A 23,100-nucleotide genomic window follows, 5' to 3' on the forward strand; every position below is an offset into this window, starting at 1 on the left:
GCTTCAGCAGCGGATGAGGCAGATGAGGCACAAATCAACCTTTGTCTAACCTGTAAGGACTTCTGGGGTACATGAATGGAGGCGAGGGAGACTGTTGGGGGAAAAAGGCGAGGACCAGGGGAACGCTCACAAAGATCCTGCATCTGACGCACAGTATCTTCCAACATTTCCGTCACTCCAACATGATTCCACCAATCACATCTTCCCACCCCTACTCCTTGCCGCCTTCTACAGAGCCGCTCCTTTTGCAATTCCTGGGAAGTCCCACCCAAATCATCCAGTCCCACCCAAATCATCCCCTCCCCAGGTACCTTCCCCTGCAACCGCAGGAGATGGAATACCGGTCCTTATACCTCCTTCCTCATCTCCATCCAGGGACCCCAGCAGTCCTTCCAGGTGAGACGGAGGTTCACACGCACCTGCTCTATTGAATCTGGTGCTCCCGTTGTGGCCTTCTGTGCATCAACGAGACCAACTGTAGACTCAGCGACCTTCTAACCGATCATGGAAACATAGAAAATAGGTGCAGGAGTAGGCCATTCGGCCCTTCGAGCCTGCACCGCCATTCAATATGATCATGGCTGATCATCTAACTCAGTATCCTGTACCTGCCTTCTCTCCATACCCCCGATCCCTTTAGCCATAAGGGCCACATCTAACTCCCTCTTAAATATAGCCAATGAACTGGCTTCAACTACCTTCTGTGGCAGAGAATTCCAGAGATTCACCACTATCTGTGTGATAAAAGTTTTCTTCATCTCGGTCCTAAAAGATTTCCCCCTTATCCTTAAACTGTGACCCCTTGTTCTGGACTTCCCCAACATCGGGAACAATCTTCCTGCATCTAGCCTGTCCAACCCCTTAAGAATTTTGTAAGTTTCTATACGATCCCCCCTCAATCTTCTAAATTCTAGCGAGTACAAGCAGAGTCTATCCAGTCTTTCTTCATATGAAAGTCCTGACATCCCAGGAATCAGTCTGGTGAACCTTCTCTGTACTCCCTCTATGGCAAGAATGTATTTCCTCAGATTAGGAGACCAAAACTGTACGCAATACTCAAGGTGTGGTCTCACCAAGACCCTGTACAACTGCAGTAGAACCTCCCTGCTCCTATACTCAAATCATTTTGCTATGAATGCTAACATACCATTCGCTTTCTTCACTGCCTGCTGCACCTGCATGCCTACTTTTAATGGCTGGTGTACCATGACACCCAGGTCTTGTTGCATCTCCCCTTTTCCTAATCGGCCACTTACACTCAGTCTGCCAAGGCCTGCAGGAACTCCCAGTTGCTATCCATTTTAACCTTTCTGTCCTGGGCCTCCTCCATTGACGCAGCCAGGCCACGCGCTGCCCGGGGGAACAACACCTTATATTCTGCTTGGGCAGCTTGCAACCCAATTGCATGAACATTGAATTAGCCAATTATAGGGAACTACTACATAACCCTCTCCCTCCCCAATCTTCCTCCATATAAACCCCCCCCCCCCCCCCCCCCCCCCCCCCCCCCCCATATAACCTCCATCTCCCCTGTGGTCCACATTGACTCACACCCATTTCTCCCCTCCACCTCCATTCCTTCCTCTAACTCTTCATTCCTTCACCTTTTTATTTCTGGCCTTTGCTCAACCATCTACCTATCAACTAACTCTCCTCATCGGTGTTCGCTTATTACCTGCCAGACTTTGAACTGCACCTCCTCTCACCCAATTTTCTGTCTTCCCCAATCACCCATCAGGACAATCAGTCTGAAGAAGGGTCCCGACACAAGACGCTGCTTAACCATGTTCTTCCGCAATGCTGCTGACCCACTACGCTACTTCAGCAATCTGCGTCTCCTGATGTCAAGGTTCGGATGAAATTGGAAAAATTGTTGCTTACACCAGGTTTTCAAAACTGAAAACAGGCCATTTTGTAATATTTGCTGTACAGCAGAGAATTAGTTGAGACACTTTCTGCTCATTATATACATTAGCAATCTAAATAACAATGTATTGGTTTATTATTGTCATGTGTACCAAGGGACTGTGAAAAACTGATTTCACTGTATAAGGTAAATATATGCTGATGATACAAAGAAATGGATGGTACTGTCAATAGCAAGACAGTTTTCACCTTGAGAACCAGATTCTAAGGTGGTTTGATAGGTAGAATAGGTATACAGAATCCAATTGCAGGGAGATTATGATATAGCTTTGTACAACAGCTAGTGTACTGCATGCAATTCTGGGCATCATACTTTAAGGAAGGTTGAATTTGTACTGAAGAGAATGCAGAGAAGAATGCTGCCTGGGATGGAGTGGTTCGTTTGTTACGAAGGCTGGACAGACAGCATTTTATTTTCCTTTGAGGAGAGACAGCAGAAGGTAGATAAAGACAGGCATAGGTAGGGTAAATAGTGAAAAACATTTCCTATCAGCAGAAGCGTCTTTAACCAGAGGGCATAGTTCTAAAGTAAGGGATAAAAGATCAGAGCAGGAATTATTTCCACTCTTTCACACATATGTGGAAGTATCTGATTAAGGCAGAGTTGGAGATAGGTAGCCTGACAACTTAAGACACGTGTAGAAAGGAACTACAGATGCTGGTTTATACCCGTTTATAAGCCAGGTATCTGTTTATAAGACATACAGGTCCACCACCGTTTTTACGGCATCTGGTGGTCTGGCACCTCCTTTAACCTAGACACAATAATGAGGGCGCACTTGAACTCCACGAAAATGTGGCACCTAGGCTGGGTGAAGCAGCCGATCTTGACTTCATTGGGACTTCCAGGGCCAATAGGCGGGTTGAATTTGCCCCCTGTTGCTAGGGCTCTGAAACTCCAGCATGGCTGGAGCCGGCAGATCCATTCCCATATCCAACATCCTCACCGATCATCAGATTGAATTTGACCCCCGCAGCCGGGGCTCTGGAACTCTGGCACAAACGGAGCCGGCATATCCGTTCCCATAGCTGACTTTGCAGGCCAGTATCTCGGCTCCTCTGTGGCCTAGGCCGACCTTTCCACAACCTTTCAACTCCTCTTTGACGCCAAGACCACTGTTGGTCTGGGAAAATGGATAATCTACAAAGGCTCTGGAAACAAGGATGCTGGAAAATCAGTGGACCACCTGTATTTGGACAATAATGTCGTGACATAGAATAGTATGGGCCTAATGCTGGAAAGTGGGATTAGTTTAGAAAAGTATCTGGTAGCTGCCATGGGCTAAAAAGGCCTGTTTCAATGCTTTATGAATCCAAAGCAAATGATTGGCATGTAGTGTATTTATACCATACATAAGACATGTGTACAATTCTACCCAATTAATCAGAGGGTTTGCCAAGCTTTTTCTTTTTTTTTAAATCATCCTAGGTACTGCAAAAATCTCAAATCCAGATGCAAGTTTCAATCTGTTACTACTAATACTGTACAAAAGTAAAAAAAGTACAGATGCTGAAAATATTCAACAGCAGAGCACATCTGTGCAAAAAGAAACAGTGTTAACATTTCAAGTCAGCAGCCTTTCATCATAATGACTGATAAACTTTTGCCTGAACAATTTGAAATAAGAACCTTTTTCCTCTATCCAGATACTGCTTACACTCTGGTTCTAACAACTAAATATGTTTTCAAGTTGCTGTTTTCAACTGAAATAGGTATTTCGATTGACTATGTTTTTGCTAAATATCCTGGTTCAAGCAAAACAAACGAAGTAGCAATACAGGTAACCTGCATATTCTGACTGAATTGCCAGAGCACAAGGCCACATGAGAGCTAACAGCAACGTTTAGGCACTGCTGGAAATCCGTTCTCATTGACTGTTCAGAGTATTTTTGTATCAGATAGAAGTCTTTATAGTTTAGTGCTCTTATGAGAAAAGTAACCAAATCCATTCCAACTGGGTTTCGCTACATTTTATGACAACCAACAATTTTCCTTCGCATTCCCTTTATAAAGCACGAACAATGCTCCACTGTTTCATTACCAAAGTACGAAAAATATCCGACTCAAATTAATTGAACCCAATCTCAATCAGAATGGCTTGAGAGAAGACTTACAGACGTGCTTAAATTGAAAGTCAGAAAGGAAAAAAAAATCTAGCCAGTTTCATGTGACCCAACTCCTCAGCGGGAAAGGGAACGTACAGGAAAAGGAAACATTTCCTGTAAAAACGTTATTTGATTAATTTTACATCTCAAATATGCGCTGCTTCTACGACAACGCAATATTTTCCAAGAGGTAAAAAGATATAATCCGATCACCAAAATTCAATAATAAAAAATGGGAAATAGTGAAAAATCTGTTCCGTAAGATTGCTATGCCCCTACTACTGCTGGCAGGATGCCAGCAATGTGCTTATAGTTGCTACCAATTATATGTGTGATCTGTGCATTACTGTATTCTTTCTAGCAATCTCCGAAAGGTTTCGACTGAAGGATCATTGGCCACATCTGTTAATAGAAAATCTAGCGATTCTTTACACAGTGAATGCCGCTAATAAATGTAAAAACTAAATTAAATAGGCTCAAATTCCCATTTGAAACGCTGCGTTACCAACCCCTTTTGTTTAGGGAACGGAATGAAAAATTACAATGATAACGTGACGATTGCGTGTGTTCGTTTGACGTGTTAAATTATAAAATTACTCAAATTCACAGATGCTTAATTATAAACTCATAACAATAAACTGAAAGGAAAAGGGGGCGGGCAAGGTCAATGAAAAAAACAAAACAAAAACAAATCTTGGGCTTGTTTCCACGCTGTTAATTAGACTTGCTGTAATCTATACATCTTGAGTTCGTAAAAAGAATATGTTTTGGGCGAAGGTAAGTGCCATAATGAAATAAAAGCCGATCCTTCCAAGTAACGGATTGCCATTTGAACCCAAACCGCCTCCCCCCCCCCCCCCGGATTCCATTGGGATGCGAAAGGAAAGTACATACGTCGACAGTAATCAGACGAAAATAAAAGTCAGCCCGCCGCGCTTCCCAGTCAGGCATCACCTCCCCACCCCTAATGCCGGCGAACGACAACGTCCCACACACAACCGTTAGCGCCCGAATTCCATTCCACTTCAAACTGTACGACCCGCCCAGCCATTCCTTTATTACCTCCGTAAATCAGTAAGGCCGACTTACCCTAGCAGCGCAGCCGCCCTCTGCCCCGACTCAGGCAAACATCATCAACCGTCCCGTTGCTCGGCAATAACGTTATTATTCCACATAGTGGAGACTCAAGCAGGGAGAGAGCTCGGTCAACGCATGCGCCGAGCCGAGAGACACCTCGGAGAGATCTCGGGCTGAGAGTGGGCGGGGCGCCGTTCCCGATGGATATAACGTCCCTCCATTGACGGCGGGCAAGAGACGTCACGCCGCCAACGGCAAAAGATGGCAGAATGAACAACGGGGGCAGATAACTGCTCGGACGTTTTTCTGCGCAAGGGTTTCTGGGAGTTGTATTTTCCCTTGCAGCATTTGCAGCAAGTAATTCCATAGGTTGAACTTCATTTCCTAGGATCCATCGCGGAACAGCGCCCTCTCCTGAACCCGGTGTCTCTATGGTGAAGGAAGCCGAAAGTTTAATTTGAATCGGTGCTGATTGGTCCAGGGGCGGTGTCCTGTCAGCAGCGCTGGAGTTCAACCAAAAATCCGAGCACCTACAATTTAACGATTCTTTGTTGGAAAGGTATTTTCAGCCTTCCGTTATTCTTGCAGTCCACAATGAACCCTTCCTGCGATTCTGATATCGACGAGGATTTAGATACGTATCTGAAAGGTTTAAGAGGTGAGTGACGGGTTTGATTGCAAAGTAGATGTCGGTTAAAGGCACAGCAAAGGCCGGGACAACTATTGTAGATAGAATATACCGTGAATTAAATAAACATTGTTTACTAGATGTGTCATCTATCGAGAGCACAAAGTTTGTGAATTTTCTGGTATTCTAAATTACAGATTGGTTGATTGGGTCAAGGATCTCATCAGATAGAGTCGGGTTAGGGTGGTAAACGCTCTGGGAAAATACCTATGTAATGTGTTAAAAGTGGAATTAAGATTTTGACAGCTCCTTTTGTTTACAAACATGTAGGAGGTGGAACCCCAACAAGCATAAGAGAACCACTTTCAATGTTCCTTTAAGATTGGTTCTACTCGCAGAGAATGGATATGTCTCAATACAGAGTCGATGTTTCAGTTTGATCTGGTTAAAGAATGAACACATTCCTCTACACACAGATGCTGCCTGAACTGTTTTTCCACAATTTTTTGTTTGTATTGGACGGTTACTCATTTAAAATGACAAGTGTAATAAGCGAGTTCGGTATTCCGACTGCGCATGCCCAGGTCGTCATCTTCATCATCGATGGTCACTCGAAACGAGAATAACTGTCCTCTCCTCTCCATAGGGTCATATACTTGTGGGTCTGCAGATGTCTGTAGAGGCCGATCTGTGATCCACACACCTTGGTGCCACTGGCGGAGACTGGCGTTGGTTGGTAGTCGTCGGGCCCCCTTCTCTCTCTTTATGGTGCTGTCGCTTTGTCTCTGCGACACGGCATAGCTCCGTTTCATGACGTGCAGCTCCTTCCTGCATGGATTTCCTCCAGGAGCGCCTGCCCAGTGCAATTTGCTCCCAGTTGCTCGATGTGATGTGGAATTTCTTCAAACTGTTCTTGATGTTGTCCTTGAAGCATTTCTTTGGCCCGCTGGGGGCTCGCCGACCTTCCTTCAGTTGAGAGTATAGGATCTGTTTAGGGAGACGTGTGTTAGACATGTCTCAGTCCATTGAAGTTGGTGCTGCATTATTGTGATGGTGATGCTGGTCATGTTGGCTTCCTCCAAAACGCTGATGTTGGTGCCGTTTGACCTCCCAGCTGATCCTCAGAATCTTTCGTAAGGATCTTTGATGGTATTGTTCCAGGGCTCTCAGGTGCCTGCTGTATGTGGTCCATGACTCGGCTCCGTACAACAGGGTGGGGAGGATAACGGCTCTGTAGACCAGCAGTTTTGTTTGTGCCTTTAGGTCTCGGTCTTCGAAGACTCTTTTCCTGAGTCTGGTGTAGGCTCCGCTGGCACAACTCAGGCGATGGTTGACCTCAGAGTCGATGTCAGCTTTTGAGGAAAGAATGCTTCCAACCTAGGGGAAGTGGTCAACATTTTGAAGAATGGTGTCAGTCACTTTTATAGTGGGCTGGGTAGACAGCTGCTTGGGTGGAGGTTGATGTAGGACCTGGATCTTCTTGATGTTTAAGGCTAGGCCCATGGTTCTGTATGCCTTGGCAAAGGCATTCAGGATGCCCTGGAGGTCCTCTGCGGAGTGTGCTGCAATGGCGCAGTCTGCCGCGTACTGAAGCTCCATGATGACGGGGGGAGGGGGGGCATGGTCCAGTGGTCCAGTGGCAGTCCGGCAGCGCTTGCAGCGCCGGGGAACAGGGTTCGATCCTGGCTGCGGATGTGTGCGGGCAACAGCGCAGCTGCAGAGAATGTCTTTTCAGGTTTTGACCTGTGCAAAGCCGAACCTCAGTTCACTCCAAGATAATGTGTAAAATATCAGCTGTTTGTTTTCTACTAGCATCCACAAGTCATGATATTCCCTCATTGCTTCCTGAACTTTTGAATGTGAGTGTCTTCTACTGCTTCCTTACCTCTATTTTCTAATGGCTTCCAGTCTCGTTGCTGTCAAGTTGCTTAAATATTATGTACTCTCAATTAAGTCACAGTTAAACATTTTATACATTACTTTGCAACATAAAAACAGAATCGACTGTTTTGTGATTCATTTGATTTGTAGATCAATTTCATTTACTCATCTTTTGATCTAAATCATTAAACACCAACAGCTAACAATTTTATTTTCTGTTGAAAGACTATTGACATGTAGCATTAACTCTGTTTCCACTACACAAATCCTAGTGCATATATCTACAGTGCCATCCATAATGTTTGGGACAAAGATCCATAATTTATTTATTTGCCTCTGTACTCCACAATTTGAGATTTGTAATAGAATAAAATCACATGTGGTGTGTGCACATTGTCAGATTTTAAAAAAAACTCCCCCCCACTCGCATTTCAGGGCACCATAATGTTTGGGACATAAGCAATGCCATGTAAATGAAAGTAGTCATGTTTAGTATTTTGTTGCATATTCTTTGCATGCAATGACTGCTTGAAGTCTGCGATTCATGGACAACGCCAGTTGTTGGGTGTCTTCTCTGGTGATGCTCTGCCAGGCCTGTATTGCAGCCATCTTTAGCTTATGCTTGTTTTGGGGGCTAGTTCCCTTCAGATTTCTTTTCAGCATATAAAAGACATGCTCAATTGGGTTCAGATCAGGTGATTGACTTGGCCACTCAAGAATTGACCATTTTTCAGCTTTGAAAAACTCCTTTGTTGCTTTAGCAGTATGTATGGGATCATTGTCTTGCTGTAGAATGAACCGCCGGCCAATGAGTTTTGAGGTATTTGTTTGAACTTGAGCAGATAGGATGTGTCTATACACTTCAGAATTCATTATGCCACTACCATCAGCAGTTGTATCATCAATGAAGATAAGTGAGCCAGTACCTTCAGCAGCCATACATCCCCAGGCCATAACACCCCCACCACCGTGTTTCACAGATGATGTGGTATGCTTTGGATCTTGGGCTGTTCCTTCTCTCCTCCATACTTTGCTCTTGCCATCACTCTGATACAAGTTAATCTTCGTCTCATCTGTCCACAAGACCTTTTTTCCAGAACTGTGGTTGCTTTTTTAAGTACTTCTTGGCAAACGGTAACCTGGCCATCCTATTTTTGCGGCTAACCAGTGGTTTGCATCTTGTATTTTTGGTCATGAAGTCTTCTGCGGTCATTGACAAATCCACACCTGAAGAGTGTTTCTGATCTGTTGGACAGGTGTTTGAGGATTTTTCTTTATTATAGAGATAATTCTTCTGTCATCGGCTGTGGAGGTCTTTCTTGGCCTGCCAGTCCCTCTTTCTTGTTAATGATGTCCCAAATCGTTGATTTTGGTAAGCCTAAGGTTTGGCTGATGTCTCTAACTGTTTTATTTATAAAAATGTTATTTTATAACAGTTTTATTCTTGTTTCTCAGTCTCATAATGGCTTATTTGACTTTCATTGCCACAACTTTGGTCCTCATGTTGATAAACAGCAATAAAAGTTTCCAAAGGTGATGGAAAGACTGGAGACTGAAAGACTAGGTGCTGAGAGCTCTCTTATACCTGCATTAAGGATGCATTTAAATACACCTGAGCACGCAAAGAAATACACCTGAAGGACGCAAAGAGAAGGTACAGAGACAAGATGGAGATACAGATGGAGCAGCAGGACACCAGAAGCCTGTGGCAGGGGCTACGGATTGTAACCAACTACCGGAGCACCCCTCCCTCATCCGCAAGTGCCGGCACCTCCCTAGCTGATGACCTGAACTCCTTTTACGCTCGTTTAGAGAGGGGCAACACCACTCCAGGTCTGCCGACTATCGACAATACCGCCAGCGGCTGGCTACTGAAGCTGAAGGGAGGAATGTGCACACATTCTCGCTGTCCGAGCACGACGTGAGGAGGGCTCTGACACGGGGGAACACGAGAAAAGCTGCAGGCCCCGATGGCATCTCGGGGCAAGTACTCAAGTCCTGTGCTACGCAGCTAGCTCCAGTGCTCACTACATTATTCAAACTCTCCCTGGACAAGTCCGTGGTCCCTGCCTGCTTCAAAAAATCCATCATTGTACCGGTACCAAAAAATGCCTCCCCAGCCTGTCTGAATGACTACCGTCCGGTGGCCCTTACCTCGGTAGCCATGAAATGCTTTGAGAGGCTGGTGAAGAAACACATCTGCGCCTTCCTCCCTCGGAACATGGACCCATTGCAGTTTGCATACCGTCCGAACAGATCCACGGACGATGCGGTCTCCCAGGTCTTGCACACCGCTCTCTCCTATCTGGACAGCCAGAAGGGGGGCTACGTGAGGATGCTGTTCATAGACTACAGTTCAGCCTTCAACACGATAGTCCCCACCAGACTGGCCGGGAAGCTAATGGAATTGGGGCTCAACACCTCCCTGTGTGCCTGGGTCCTGGACTTTCTCACCGCCAGGCCCCAGGTAGTCAAGATGGGAGGGAATACATCGAAGTCCTTCACCCTGAGCACAGGATCGCCCCAGGGTTGCGTCCTCAGCCCCCTATTGTACTCCCTGTACACACATGACTGTGTGGCTATGTTCAGCTCCAACTCAATAATTAAGTTTGCTGATGACACTGTGGTGGTGGGCCTGATCTCAGACAACGACGAGAAGGCCTACCGGGAGGAGGTGGCTGGTCTAGCACTCTGGTGCCAGGATAACAGCCTCCTCTTGAACATCAAAAAAACGAAGGAGCTGATCATGGACTTTAGGAGGGCACATCATCCGAGGACGTACACTCCATTGAGGATAAATGGGGATCCTGTGGATAGGGTGAACTGTTTTAAATATCTGGGAGTCCACATCTCCGAGGATATGACATGGGCATCACACGCCTCAGCACTCATGAGTAAGGCAAGGCAGCGCCTTTACCACCTCAGGCAATTGAGGAAATTCAGAGTGTCTCCGAGGATCCTCCAGTGCTTCTACGCAGCGGCGGTGGAAAGCATCTTATCCGGGAACATTACCATCTGGTTTGGGAATTGCTCTGCCAAGGACAAGAAGGCTCTGCAGAGAGTAGTGCGTTCGGCCGAATGCACTATGGGAACTTCACTTGCCCCCCTGCAGGAACTATACATCAGGAGGTGCAACTCCAGAGCCAACAATATCATGAGAGACCCCTTCCACCCCTGCAACGGACTGTTCCAGCTGCTACGGTCAGGCAAACGCCTCCGTTGCCATGCGGTGAGAACGGAGAGGTTGAGAATGAGTTTCTTCCCAGAGGCCATTCGGACTGTAAACGCCTATCTCACCAGGAACTAACTCTACTGAACGTTTTTCCTTCCATTATTTATTATGTAAATGAATATGTGTGTTATGATTGTGTTTATAGTTTGTTTGGTTGTTTGTCTTTTGCACAAAAGTCCGCGAGCATTGCCACTTTCATTTCACTGCACATCTCGTATGTGTATGTGACAAATAAACTTGACATGACTTATAAACACCTGTGAAGCCATGTGTCCCAAACATTACGGTGCCCTGAAATGGGTGGACTATGTATAACCACAGCTGTAATTTCTACATGATGAAACCAAAATGTATAAAAATACCCTTTAATAAAATCTGACAATGTGCACTTTAACCACATGTGATTTTTTTTCTACTACAAATCTCAAATTATGGAGTACAGAGGCAATAAATAAATGATGGGTCTTTGTCCCAATCATTATGGAGGACACTATATATATGTTGTTTTTAATTTTTTTAAAGACTGCACTCCTAAATTTTCTTTCTTCCAGCAGCCTTTTGAGGGAGTATATTCCAGATTTCCATATGTCTTTGTGTGGAAAGTGGAATCATGAATAACGTTTTCCATCCTTTTTCATTAACCATATAACATAACCATATACCAATTACAACACGGAAACAGGCCATCTTGGCCCTACAAGTCCGTGCCGAACAATTATTTTCCCCTAGTCCCATCTACCTGCATTCAGACCATCACCCTCCATTCCTTTCCCATCCATATACCTATCCAATTTATTTTTAAATGATAAAATCGAACCTGCCTCCACCACTTCCACTGGAAGCTCATTCCACACAGCTACCACTCTCTGAGTAAAGAAGTTCCCCCTCATGTTACCCCTAAACTTCTGTCCCTTAATTCTGAAGTCATGTCCTCTTGTTTGAATCTTCCCTACTCTCAATGGGGAAAAGCTTGTCCACGTCAACTCTGTCTATCCCTCTCATCATTTTAAAGACCTCTATCAAGTCCCCCCTTAATCTTCTGCGCTCCAGAGAATAAACACCTAACTTATTCAACCTTTCTCTGTAACTTAGTTGCTGAAACCCAGGCAACATTCTAGTAAATCTCCTCTGTACTCTCTCTATTCTGTTGACATCCTTCCTATAATTGGGCGACCAAAATTGTACTCCAGAATTGGTCTCACCAATGCCTTGTACAATTTTAACATTACATCCCAACTTCTATACTCAATGCTCTGATTTATAAAGGTTAGCATACCAAAAGCTTTCTTTACCACCCTATCTACATGAGATTCCACCTTCAGGGAACTATGCACAGTTATTCCTAGATCCCTCTGTTCAACTGCATTCCTCAATTCGCTACCATTTACCATGTACGTCCTATTTTGATTTGTCCTGCCAAGATGTAGCACCTCACACTTATTATCATTAAACTCCATCTGCCATCTTTCAGCCCATTCTTCCAGATGGCCTAAATCTCTCTGTAGACTTTGGAAATCTACTTCATTATCCACAACACCACCTATCTTAGTATCATCTGCATACCTACTAATCCAATTTACCACACCTTCATCCAGATCATTGATGCACATGACAAACAACAGTGGACCCAACACAGATCCCTGAGGCACCCCACTAGTCACCTGCCTCCATCCTGACAAACAGCCATCCACCATTACTCTCTGGCGTCTCTCATTCAGCCACTGTTGAATCCATCTTGCTACTCCTGCATTTATACCCAACAATTGAACCTTCTTAACCAACCTTCCATGAGGAACCTTGTCAAAGGCCTTACTAAAGTCCGTATAGGCAACATCCACTGCTTTACCCTCATCAATTTCCCTAGTAACCTCTTCAAAAAATTCAAGACGTTTAGCCAAACATGACCTTCCAGGCACAAATCCATGTTGACTGTTCCTAATCAGACCCTGTTTATCCAGATGCTTATATATATTATCTCTAAGTATCTTTTCCATTAATTTGCCCACCACTGAAGTCAAACTAACAGGTCTATAATTGCTAGGTTTACTCTTAGAACCCCTTTTAAACAATGGAACAACATGCGCAGTACGCCAATCCTCGGGCACTACTCCCGTTTCTAATGACATTTAAAATATTTCTGTTATAGCCCCTGCTATTTCTACACTAACATCCCTCAATGTCCATGGGAATATCCTGTCAGGACCTGGAGACTTATCCACTTTTATATTTTTCAAAAGTGTCATTACTTATTTTTCTTTGAATCTCATAGTATCCATAGCTACTCTACTTGTTTCCCTTACCTCACATAATTCAATATCCTTCTCCTTGGTGAATACCGAAGAAAAGAAATTGTTCAATATCTCCCCCATCTCTTTTGGCTCTGCAGATAGCTGTCCACTCTGTCTCTCTAATGGACCAATTTTATCCCTTGTTATTCTTTTGCTATTAATATAGCTGTAGAAACCCTTCGGATTTACTTTCACCTTACTTGCCAAAGCAACCTCATATCTTCTTTTAGCTTTTCTAATTTCTTTCTTAAGATTCTTTTTACATTCTTTATACTCAAGCACCTCGTTCACTCCATGTGCCTATAATTATTGTAGATGTCCCTCTTTTTCCGAACCAAGTGTCCAATTTCCCTTGAAAACCATGGCTCTTTCCAATTTTTACTATTTCCTTTCAACCGAACAGGGACATAAAGATTCTGTACTCTTAAATTTTCCCCTTTAAATGTCCTCCATTTCTCTTCTACATCCTTCCCATAAAACAAAATGTCCCAATTAACTCCTTTTAAATCCTTTCACATCTCATCAAAGTTAGCCTTTCTCCAATCAAAAATCTCAACCCTAGGTCCAGTTCTGACCCTCTCCATAATTATATTGAAACTAATGGTGTTGTGATCACTGGACCCGAAGTGCTCCCCAACGCATACCTCCGCCACCTGACCTGTCTCATTTCCTAACAGGAGGTCCAGCACTGCCCCTTCTCTAGTAGGTACCTCTATGTATTGCTGCAAAAAACGATCCTGCACACATTTTACAAACTCCAAACCATCCCGCCCATTTGCAGAATGTGTTTCCCAGTCTATGTGTGGAAAATTGAAATCTCCCACAATCACTACCTTGTGCTTACTACTAATATCTGCTCCTTACATATTTGCTCTTCCAATTCTCGCTCCCCATTTGGCGGTCTATAATACACCCCTATAAGTGTTGCTACACCTCTCCCACTTCTCAGTTCCACCCAAATAGCCTCCCTAGACGAGCCCTCCAATCTATCCTGCCAAAGCACTGCTGTAATATCTTCCCTGACAAGCAATGCAACACCTCCACCTCTTGCCCCTCCAATTCTATCACACCTGAAGCAACGAAATCCTGGAATATTTAGTTTCCAATCACAGCCCTCCTGCAACCATGTTTCACTGATCGCCACAACATCATACTTCCAGGTGTCAATCCAGGCTCTAAGCTCATCCACCTTTCTTACAATGCTCCTAGCATTAAAATATGCACATTTAAGAAACCCACCGCCTCTTATTCTCTGTTTATTTTATTTTTCTTCTTTCTCCCCTAGATTTTGGGTCCGAGTGCTTCCCTTCTCTGCCTCCTGCCTCACACTGTCTACTAGCTTTCTATATCCTGACTTGGAAAGATATTGCTTTCATCATTGTTGCTGGATCAAAATCCAGGAACTCCCTATCAAGCAGTACTATTAGAAAAATCATTGCTGGAGGAAGTCAGTGGGCAGGCAACATCTGTGGAGCAAAAGGGACAATCAATGTTTTAAGTCGACACCCTTCCTCTGGTAAAGAATGGAGTGGAGAAAACGTGTATGAAGAAGAGGAGGTGGGGCTAGAGCTGGCACACAATAAATGAATCCTCCTAGACAGACTATGCAATTTAGAAGAATGAGAAGGAATTTGATTGAAAGATATATAATCGTAAGGGGGCTCAACAGGGTGACATGGAGAGGATATCTCCTCTTAGAAACAGAGGTCTACTTCCCTCTCCAGAGGACCTATCCAGACCTTACCAAATTGTTACAATTGTTATTGAGATGTTCAGGGAAAGACTGCCAGTACATCATATTATCAGTCACCAAATATTCCTTGAATTGCAACTAAGTGGAAGCTTGAGCTGAATTTGTCAGCATGCCCGATCATGCCTGCAAAATAGATTATTAGAACGCATTGTTAATGCATGTGTGATAACGTACCTGCCATACAGCAGTTAGTCTTTTGTGTTGCTTCTGTGCCTAGCCTGACATTTATCTCAAATAACTAATGTGGCACAGTGGTGCAGCGATAGAGTTGCTGCCTTACACCAGCAGAGACCCTTGATCGATCCTGACCACGGGTGCTGTCTGTTCAGAGTTTTTACGTTCGTCCTGTGACCGCATGGATTTTCTCCAGCTGCTCTGGTTGCCTCCCACATTCCAATGACGTGTAGGTTTGTAGCCTGATTGGCTTCTGGAAATTGTCCATAATGTGTAGGATAGAACTAGTGTACGGGTGATCGCTGGTCGGCATGGATCGGTCAGCTGAAGGGCCTGTTTTCACTCTGTATCTCTAAACTAAACTGGGATTGTTTTGATACGCCAATTAGGAGCTTGTGCTGGTTCAGCAAAAAAAGGACCCATTTTTGGAATGGGTGAGAAGGGTGGGAATGATGTTAGAGTACTTTTTCTAATTTTTTTTGTTCATGGGATGTAAATTACAGTCTATGTTGTTGTTTATTGTGTAACCCCATCTCTCCCTGAGCTGAAAAAATTGCATGCCATATCTGGATGGCAAAAATTTCATCAAAGATGGCATATTTTTTCCCTGAGATGCATTAATGAACCAATTGTTTTTTCTTACAGATCAGAAATTTAATTGTAATTATTACTAATTCTAATCTTTTTATTCCAGATCTATTAACACTGGAATTTAAATCCCTTGTTTTCCTATGTGATTCAAACTTGTATCCACAGATCTTAATTTAGTCTTCTGGATGCAAGTCCAGAGCCAGCATATGTGTTATTTTGTAGTATTCTCTTGTCACTTCAGAGCTCTTGCAAGATCAGAGCTCGAAACATTTTGATTGAAAGAAAAGATGAAAACACAAACTAATAAAAGAGATGTGTGGGAACGGTTAGTACTTGACAGAGAAAAAGTGGTGGTGGTGTGGTAGCTGCGATGTGAAGCATTCTTGCTTTCGTTTTTAATTGAACTATACTTAGATAAAGATTAATTTCTGGCTATCTTAATGCCTTGAAACTGATAATTCTAAATGCAAGTTATTGTTCACCATAATGATGAAGGAGCAGCTCTGATCTGGCACATAGATTATTTAAGCCGCAACATAGAATGATAAAGAATTCTAAGCAAAGTCCTTTTATGCTTTCTGATCTTCTTAAATTACTACTTTACTACCACTGTTCACAGAAAGGGCTAACAAGAGCATACAGAAACTGAAATGTACTCTGGAAGGAACACTTCAGGTGGAATCCTCTGAACTATCTCCAGTGGTTGGACCTGACACCATCCAAGGAAACTGTAAGAATCTCTCAGAGACGGCCGAGAGTCATTGTGAAATGGCATGGCAGGAGTTACAACATAGTCATGCAGGTGATCATTGAAACCTATTACTAAATATATATTTTGAAACAAATAGTTTTTAGCCACTGAAACTTTTCTTATTTTGAAATTTTGAACTGCTTTTACGAGATGAAATGCGCTTCTCTGAATTAAATATGTCTTTTTGGGAGATGTTTATCGGCTGCCTTTGGGCTATCTGATGATAACTGTGCTGTATTTCTCTGACTATAACACTTCAAAAGATGCCAAAGAGGTAATGGGCTACTCAATTACTTTGATTCTGATTCAAGGAGTGCAGAGGGTATTGGTTGATGGGATGTGTAGGAAAGAACTGCAGATGCTGGTTTCCACCGAAGATGGACACAAAATGTTGGAGTAACTCAGCGGGACAGGCAGCATCTCTGGATACAATGAATGGGTGACGTTTCGGGTCGAAACCCTTCTTCAGACTGTCAGGGAGGGGGAGACACAGAAATATGGAAGAGTAAGGTGTGAAAATGAGACATCAAAGGGGACGAGATCAAGGAAAATGTATCATCGTTAGCTTGGGGAAGTTGACAACAAGTATACAGAGGTAAAATTTAATCAGGAGGACAGTCAAGCTGGTCGGAGAACTGGGATGGGGGAGGCTTTGATAGAGAGAAAGCAAGGGTTACTTGAAATTAGAGATGTCAATATTCATACTGAAGAGGGGTCTCGACCCAAAACATCACCCATTCCTCTCCAGAGATGCTGCCTGTCCCGCTGAGTTACTCCAGCATTTTGTGTTCACCTTCAATATTCATACCGCTGGGTTGTGAGCTGCCCAAGCAAAATATGAGGTGCTGTTCCTCCAATTTGCATTGGGCCTTTCTCTGACAGTGGAGGAGGCTCAGGACAGAAAGGTTAGTATGGGAATGGGAGGGGAAGTTAAGGTGTTTAGCAACCGGGAGATCATGTAGGTTTAGGCGGACTGAGTGTAGGTGTTCAGGGAAACGATCACCGAGCCTGTGTTTGGTTTTGCTGATATATAGGAGTCCACACCTGGAACAGCAGTTACAGTGGATGAGGTTGGAGGAAGTGCAAGTGAACCTGAAAGGACTGTTGGTGTCCTTGGACGGAGTCAAGGGAGGAGGTATAGGGGCAGGTGTTGCATCTCCTGCGGTTGTATGGGGAAAGTACCCGGGGAGGTAGTTTGAGTGGGAAGGGATGAGTTAACCAGGGAGTTGCGGAGGGAACGGTCTGCGGAAGGGGGTGAAGGTGGGAATGTGCGGCTAGTGGTGAGATTCCGTTGGAGGTGGCAAAAATGTCTGAGGATTATTTGCTGCATGTGACGGCTGATGGGATGAAAGGTGAGGAGCAGGGGGACTCTGTCTCTGTTGCGACTGGGGGGAGGGGGAGCAAGAGCGGAGCTGCGGGATATGGAGAAGACCTTTGTGAGGGCCTCATCTATGATGGAAGAGGGGAACCCCAGTTCCCTAAAGAATAAGGACATCTCAGATGTCCTGGTATGGAACACTTCATCTTGGGCGCAGATGCGGCGCAGATGGAGGAATTGGGAGTAGGGAATAGAATCCTTGCAGGAGGCAGGGTGGGAAGAGGTGTCGTCTAGATAGCTGTGGGAGTCAGTGGGTTTATAATAGATGTCAGTCGATAGATGGCTGATGGGATACTTAGCAGAGGAGAGAGGCCTTGGGATATCTTTACTTTCATGGGAAACTCTGGATGATTTTTCCAGAGGATATTACAGGTGATTCCTACGTTACAGTAGTTTGGTTAAGAGGAATTCACCCTCGCGTAATTTACAAATCATTATCAAAAATGTAAGATATGGAATAAAAATAAGCTCTCACGACATTTTCTGGGGAGAAAATTAAATAAGTAAACACATTTAATTTTTCTTCTTGACTCTGATGGATTTGCATTACTGCGAATTGCAGTGCAGATAGTTTTCTAGAAACCCTTCACCACTAGTAATGCAGGGGTCAACCTGTAGTAAAATGTTGTGTGGTGTTGCTGGAACCAGAAATTGACAATCAACATACTAAATACAGGGTGCATTTGTGTATTGCCCTTGGGTCTGAAGGAATGAAAACAGGATGTACTGAGGAAATGGCGAGCAAGAGACTACTTGAAAAAAAACGGCATTTAGAGAAAATTTGCAACAAATTTGTATTAATTTTGTTTTCCTGTGGGATCTGAGTTAAAGGTCTTGCCTTCGTTACTAGAAAGATAATATTGGATCATTTTAGTTGTGAGTCAAATGTTACCTATAACCTTACCAACACGGCAATTGAAAATTGTCTAACAGTGACTATATTGGTGGATGGCAAATGACCTGTAAGTCAATCAAATTAATTTAAAAAAAATTATTCAGTGTGAAATTGTGCTAGAGTGATTTGTTTTGCATGTTTATATATTTGCCTGTTTTAGTATGCTCAATATATGTTGTGTTCATTGAGTATTGTTAAATTTCTTCTTGAAACAGTGAACGAGCTCAGAACTTTGTTGCGGGAACAAGAAATTAGAGAAGGGACAGGTTCACCATCTACAACCGGGACATGTCGTATGGTAATATGCAAGTAAATTAGAATATAATAATTTTTAAGCAAGCAAACATATTTGTCATTTTACGTTGGTTTCATTTGGATCTATAAATGCAAGTTTTCCAAATTTGAAATGGTAATTTACATTTTAATGCTCAGCAAGTTCTATGTTATCCCACTTTCTCATCCACTCCCTATACGTTAGAGGCAACTTTAGAGAGGCCAATTAACTTACAAATATGCACGTCTTTGGCATTGGGAGGAAACCAGGGCATCCAGAGGAAACCCATGTGTTCCCAGGAAGAACGTGCAAAATCCATACAAACAGCACCTCAGGTCAGGATCACACCCAGGTCACTGGCGTGGTGAGGCAGCACTCTACCAGATACAAATATAAAATAATTTCAGTTAGAGTCATAGAGTGTGGATAAAGTGTGGAAACAGGCCCTTCGGCTCAACTTGCCCACACCGGCCAACATGTCCCAGCTACACTAGTCCCACCTGCCTGCGTTTGGTCCATAACCCTCCAAACTTGTCCTATCCATGTACCTGTCTAACTGTTTCTTAAACGTTGGGATAGTCCCAGCCTCAACTACCTCCTCTGGCAGCTGTTACATACACCTACCACCCTTTGTGTGAAAAAGTTACCCCTCAGATTCCTACTAAATCTTTTCCCCTTCATCTGAACCTATGTCCTCTGGTCCTCGATTCCCCCACTCTGGGCAAGATATTATGTGCATGAGATTCGTGGGTGATGAGAAAAAATAAACAATTGGAACTTTCAGCTTTGTTTTCAAATAGAGAAGTGTGGTTGGAAGCAACAATATGAACACTATCTCCATATTTTTTGAAAATCAATTGCATATTGAAATTGTGCATGGCCCAAATGTTTGGTAACTGCAGTACTGTGGATGTTTGGAATCTGAAATAAAAACTTCAGGAGTTGAGAATACTCCACAGTTGAGGCAGCATATGTGACAGTTAATATTTCGTGATAAATTATATTTTGACAGATCTGCACAATAAAAATTACCATATAGTAAACAAGGAAGAGGAAGCATGAATAATAGTGAGCAGGTGGCATGAAAACAAATTCATTGATGAAAAAATGATTAATGAAGTTTCCCCTTCTTAACCAGTCCATTGTGATTGTGGCTGGCGAGCTTCTACTATGATTGTTTGTATTCTGCCATAACTCACAAGTCCAATATGAGTGGAATTTTTGGAAGAGGTGTGTTCATAAGTTCCTAAATTATAGGAGCAGATTTGGGCCATTTGGCCCGTCAGGTCAATCATGTCATTCAATCATGGCTGATCTATCTTTCCCTCGCAACCCCTTTCTCTTGCCTTCTCCCCACAACCACTGGCACCCTAACTAGTCAATGATCTGTCAAACTTTACCTTAAAAATATCCATTGACTTGGCCACCACAGCCACAGCCATCTGTGGCAATTAATTCCACAGATTCACCACCCTCTGACTAAATAAATTTCTCATCTCCTTTCTAAAGGTACGCCATTTTATTCTGAGGCTATGGCCTTGACTCTCCCATTAGTGGAAACATCCTCAACATTCACTATCCAGGCCTTTCACTATTCGGTAGGTTTCGATGAGCCACCCCCCCTACCGCTCATCCTTTTAAACTCCAGCGAGTAGAGGCCCGGTATTGTTAATCATATACTCATCATATGTTAACCCAGTCACTCCTGGAATCATTCTTGTAAATCTCCTATGGATCCTCTCCAAAGCCAGGACATCCGTCCTCATAAATGAGACCCAAAACTGCTAACAGAACTCCAAACGTGGTCTGACCAAAGCCTTATAATACCTCAACATTACATCCCTGTTTTTATATTCTGTCCTCAAAATGAATGTTAGCATTACATTTACCTTCCTTACTACCTATTCGACTTGGAAATGAACTTTTTGGGAATCCTGCACAGCACTCCCAAGTCCCTTTGCACCTCCGATTTCTGAATTTTCTCCCCATTTAGAAGACTATTGTCTACGTCTTTATTCCAACTACCAAAATGCATGACTCCACACTTTGCTGCACTGTATTCTATCTGCCACTTCTTAGCCCACTCTCCTAAAAGGCCCAAGACCTTCTGCAGAGTCCCTGCTTTCTCTACACTACCAGCCCCTCCAGTGGCCCCAGCACTGACCTCTGCAGAACTCCGCTAGTCGCATGCAGCGAACCAGAAAAAGCCCCCTTTATTGCCATTCTTTGCCTTGTGCCATTCAGCTAACCTGCTATTCATACTAGTTTGTTCGCTGATACCATGGGCTCTCATCTTTAGCAGCCTTACCTGCGGCCTTCTGAAAATCCAGGTAAACAACATCCACTGACTCCTTTGTCTGTCGTGCTATTTACTTCCTCAAAGAATTCAAACAGAATTCAAAGGTTCGTCGATCTCCCTTTCACAAAACCATGCTGACTTTGGCCTATTTTCTCGTATGCGTCTAAGTACTCAGATCCTTTATGTTCACTGGTTTGTTTTATGTGGTGGTGGAGGAGGGGGTTGGGGTAAACTATTTTCCATCTCTTACCTTGCTGGAGATGCGATTGTTTTCCGGATCGTATCTCCAGACGCTCTGCGGCCTAGCATCATCAAGCTGGCCTTGCTCGAGACTGACTTTGAGCCCCACAACGGGGCGTGGACTTAACTGCTTTCCCTTGCTTGGGATCGACGCTCCAACCGCGGCCTGCGGATTTCAACATTGAGGAGCTCGCAGTCTCAAGTAGAGACTGATGTCGGGAAGCTCCAAAGTCGTGGAAGGTTCAACCAGCCCCGATCCGTGGTCCGATCGCCTAGCGTGAGGGAGCTGAGATCCCCCCAAAGAGGGGAGCTTGATCGCCCCCGACGTGGAGAGTTCGACAGCCGGCTGCGGGAGCCAAGATCGCCCCAACAACGGACGGTTCGAGTGCCCCGACCGCGGGAGAACAAAGAAGGGAAGAAGATTGAACTTCCATCACTGTGAGGAATATGGGGGAGTCGCTGTGATGGATGTTAATGATAAAATATTATTTGGGTGTCTTGTTGCTCTTTATTGGTATGACTGTATGGCAAATCAAATTCCTTGTATGTTGCAAAACATACTTTGCTAATAAAGTACTATTATGATTATAATTATAATTTGTAGGAAGGAACTGCAGATGCTGGTTTAAACTGAAGATAGACTAAAAAATCTGGAGTAAATCAGAGGGACAGGCAGCATCTCTGGAGAGAAAGAATGGGTGACATTTCGGGGGGGTGGGGGGAGGAAGGGGAGGATGGAGAGGGGGAGAGGGGGAGAGAGGGGGGAGGGAGGGAGAGTGGGGGGAGAGAGGGGGGTATCGGGGTAGAGGAGGGGGACGGGGGGAGAGGAGAGGGAGGGGGGAGAGGAGAGGGATGGGGAGAGAGGGAGAGGGCGAACTTGAACTCGGCGAGCGGGCGGCGTGGGCGGGGCCAACTGCGAGCGGGCGGCGGGCCTCGTCTGCTCTTGGTGCCTCGCGGGACCTCTGAAGCCCAACCAAATTACTGCGTGTTCAGTGGCTTCAATCCAGAGCCCTGGGTGGGGGGGGAGGCTGGGCTGCGGCGAGGCAGGGCGCTGTGGACGGCCGGCCCAATGGGAGTTACTCGGTGGGGGGGGGTTATGTAACTCACAGCTCGTGGAAAACAGTGGCCAGCAGGCTGCACGTTCAAAACTCTGCGCAGCTGGCCGCGAAGAGCAGAGCCATTGTGATGTCGTTAGCTTTCAAAAAGATCTCAGATTTGAAGAATCTGAACAATTTGAAGAAATAACTCAAGAAATAATTAATCAAATTTTCAGATGGGGCAATTTTTGAGATCATGAGGTAAATCTCTATCGGATTATGTAAAAATTTCCCCGTTAGCGCGTCGTGTTTTCGAGGAGATGTGAATCACAGACTAACAAGACACACACACACAAATAAATACATCCACATCCAAGATCAGAGTTTTATAAGTATACTAGACCAAGTGCAGACGCGTTGGGTTTGTGCTCCCAATGTGTGGTTGCGGGGGAGGGGGGGGCCTGGGGGGGGGCGGCATGCGGCGTCACACACTAACTACCCCCGCCCGCACACACGCTAACTACCCCACCCCGCACACACGCTAACTACCCCCCTTGATATTATATTAAT

At 44.3% G+C, this 23,100-nt stretch overlaps 2 protein-coding genes across 6 annotated transcripts in view; one reads left to right on the forward strand and one right to left on the reverse strand.

The window, feature by feature from the left end:
* Nucleotides 1-5,287, reverse strand: part of cep170 (centrosomal protein 170) — a 78,228-nt gene extending 72,941 nt beyond the window's left edge. For all 4 annotated transcript variants that reach the window (XM_033025846.1, XM_033025844.1, XM_033025845.1 and 1 more), the window contains exon 1: nucleotides 5,122-5,287. The gene's annotated coding sequence lies outside the window, so the exon portion shown is untranslated. The remainder of the gene's footprint in view (nucleotides 1-5,121) is intronic.
* A 239-nt stretch (nucleotides 5,288-5,526) lies between these two features.
* sdccag8 (SHH signaling and ciliogenesis regulator SDCCAG8) overlaps nucleotides 5,527-23,100 on the forward strand; it is a 331,517-nt gene continuing 313,943 nt past the window's right edge. For both annotated transcript variants that reach the window (XM_033025849.1, XM_033025848.1), the window contains exons 1-3: nucleotides 5,527-5,767; nucleotides 16,276-16,458; nucleotides 18,896-18,978. In XM_033025849.1, coding sequence (XP_032881740.1) covers nucleotides 5,704-5,767; nucleotides 16,276-16,458; nucleotides 18,896-18,978 — 330 coding nt within the window. In that variant the 5' untranslated portion in view covers nucleotides 5,527-5,703. The remainder of the gene's footprint in view (nucleotides 5,768-16,275; nucleotides 16,459-18,895; nucleotides 18,979-23,100) is intronic.

This window comes from Amblyraja radiata, chromosome 8 (genome assembly GCF_010909765.2).
Source record: "Amblyraja radiata isolate CabotCenter1 chromosome 8, sAmbRad1.1.pri, whole genome shotgun sequence".
NCBI classification, from domain to species: domain Eukaryota; kingdom Metazoa; phylum Chordata; class Chondrichthyes; order Rajiformes; family Rajidae; genus Amblyraja; species Amblyraja radiata.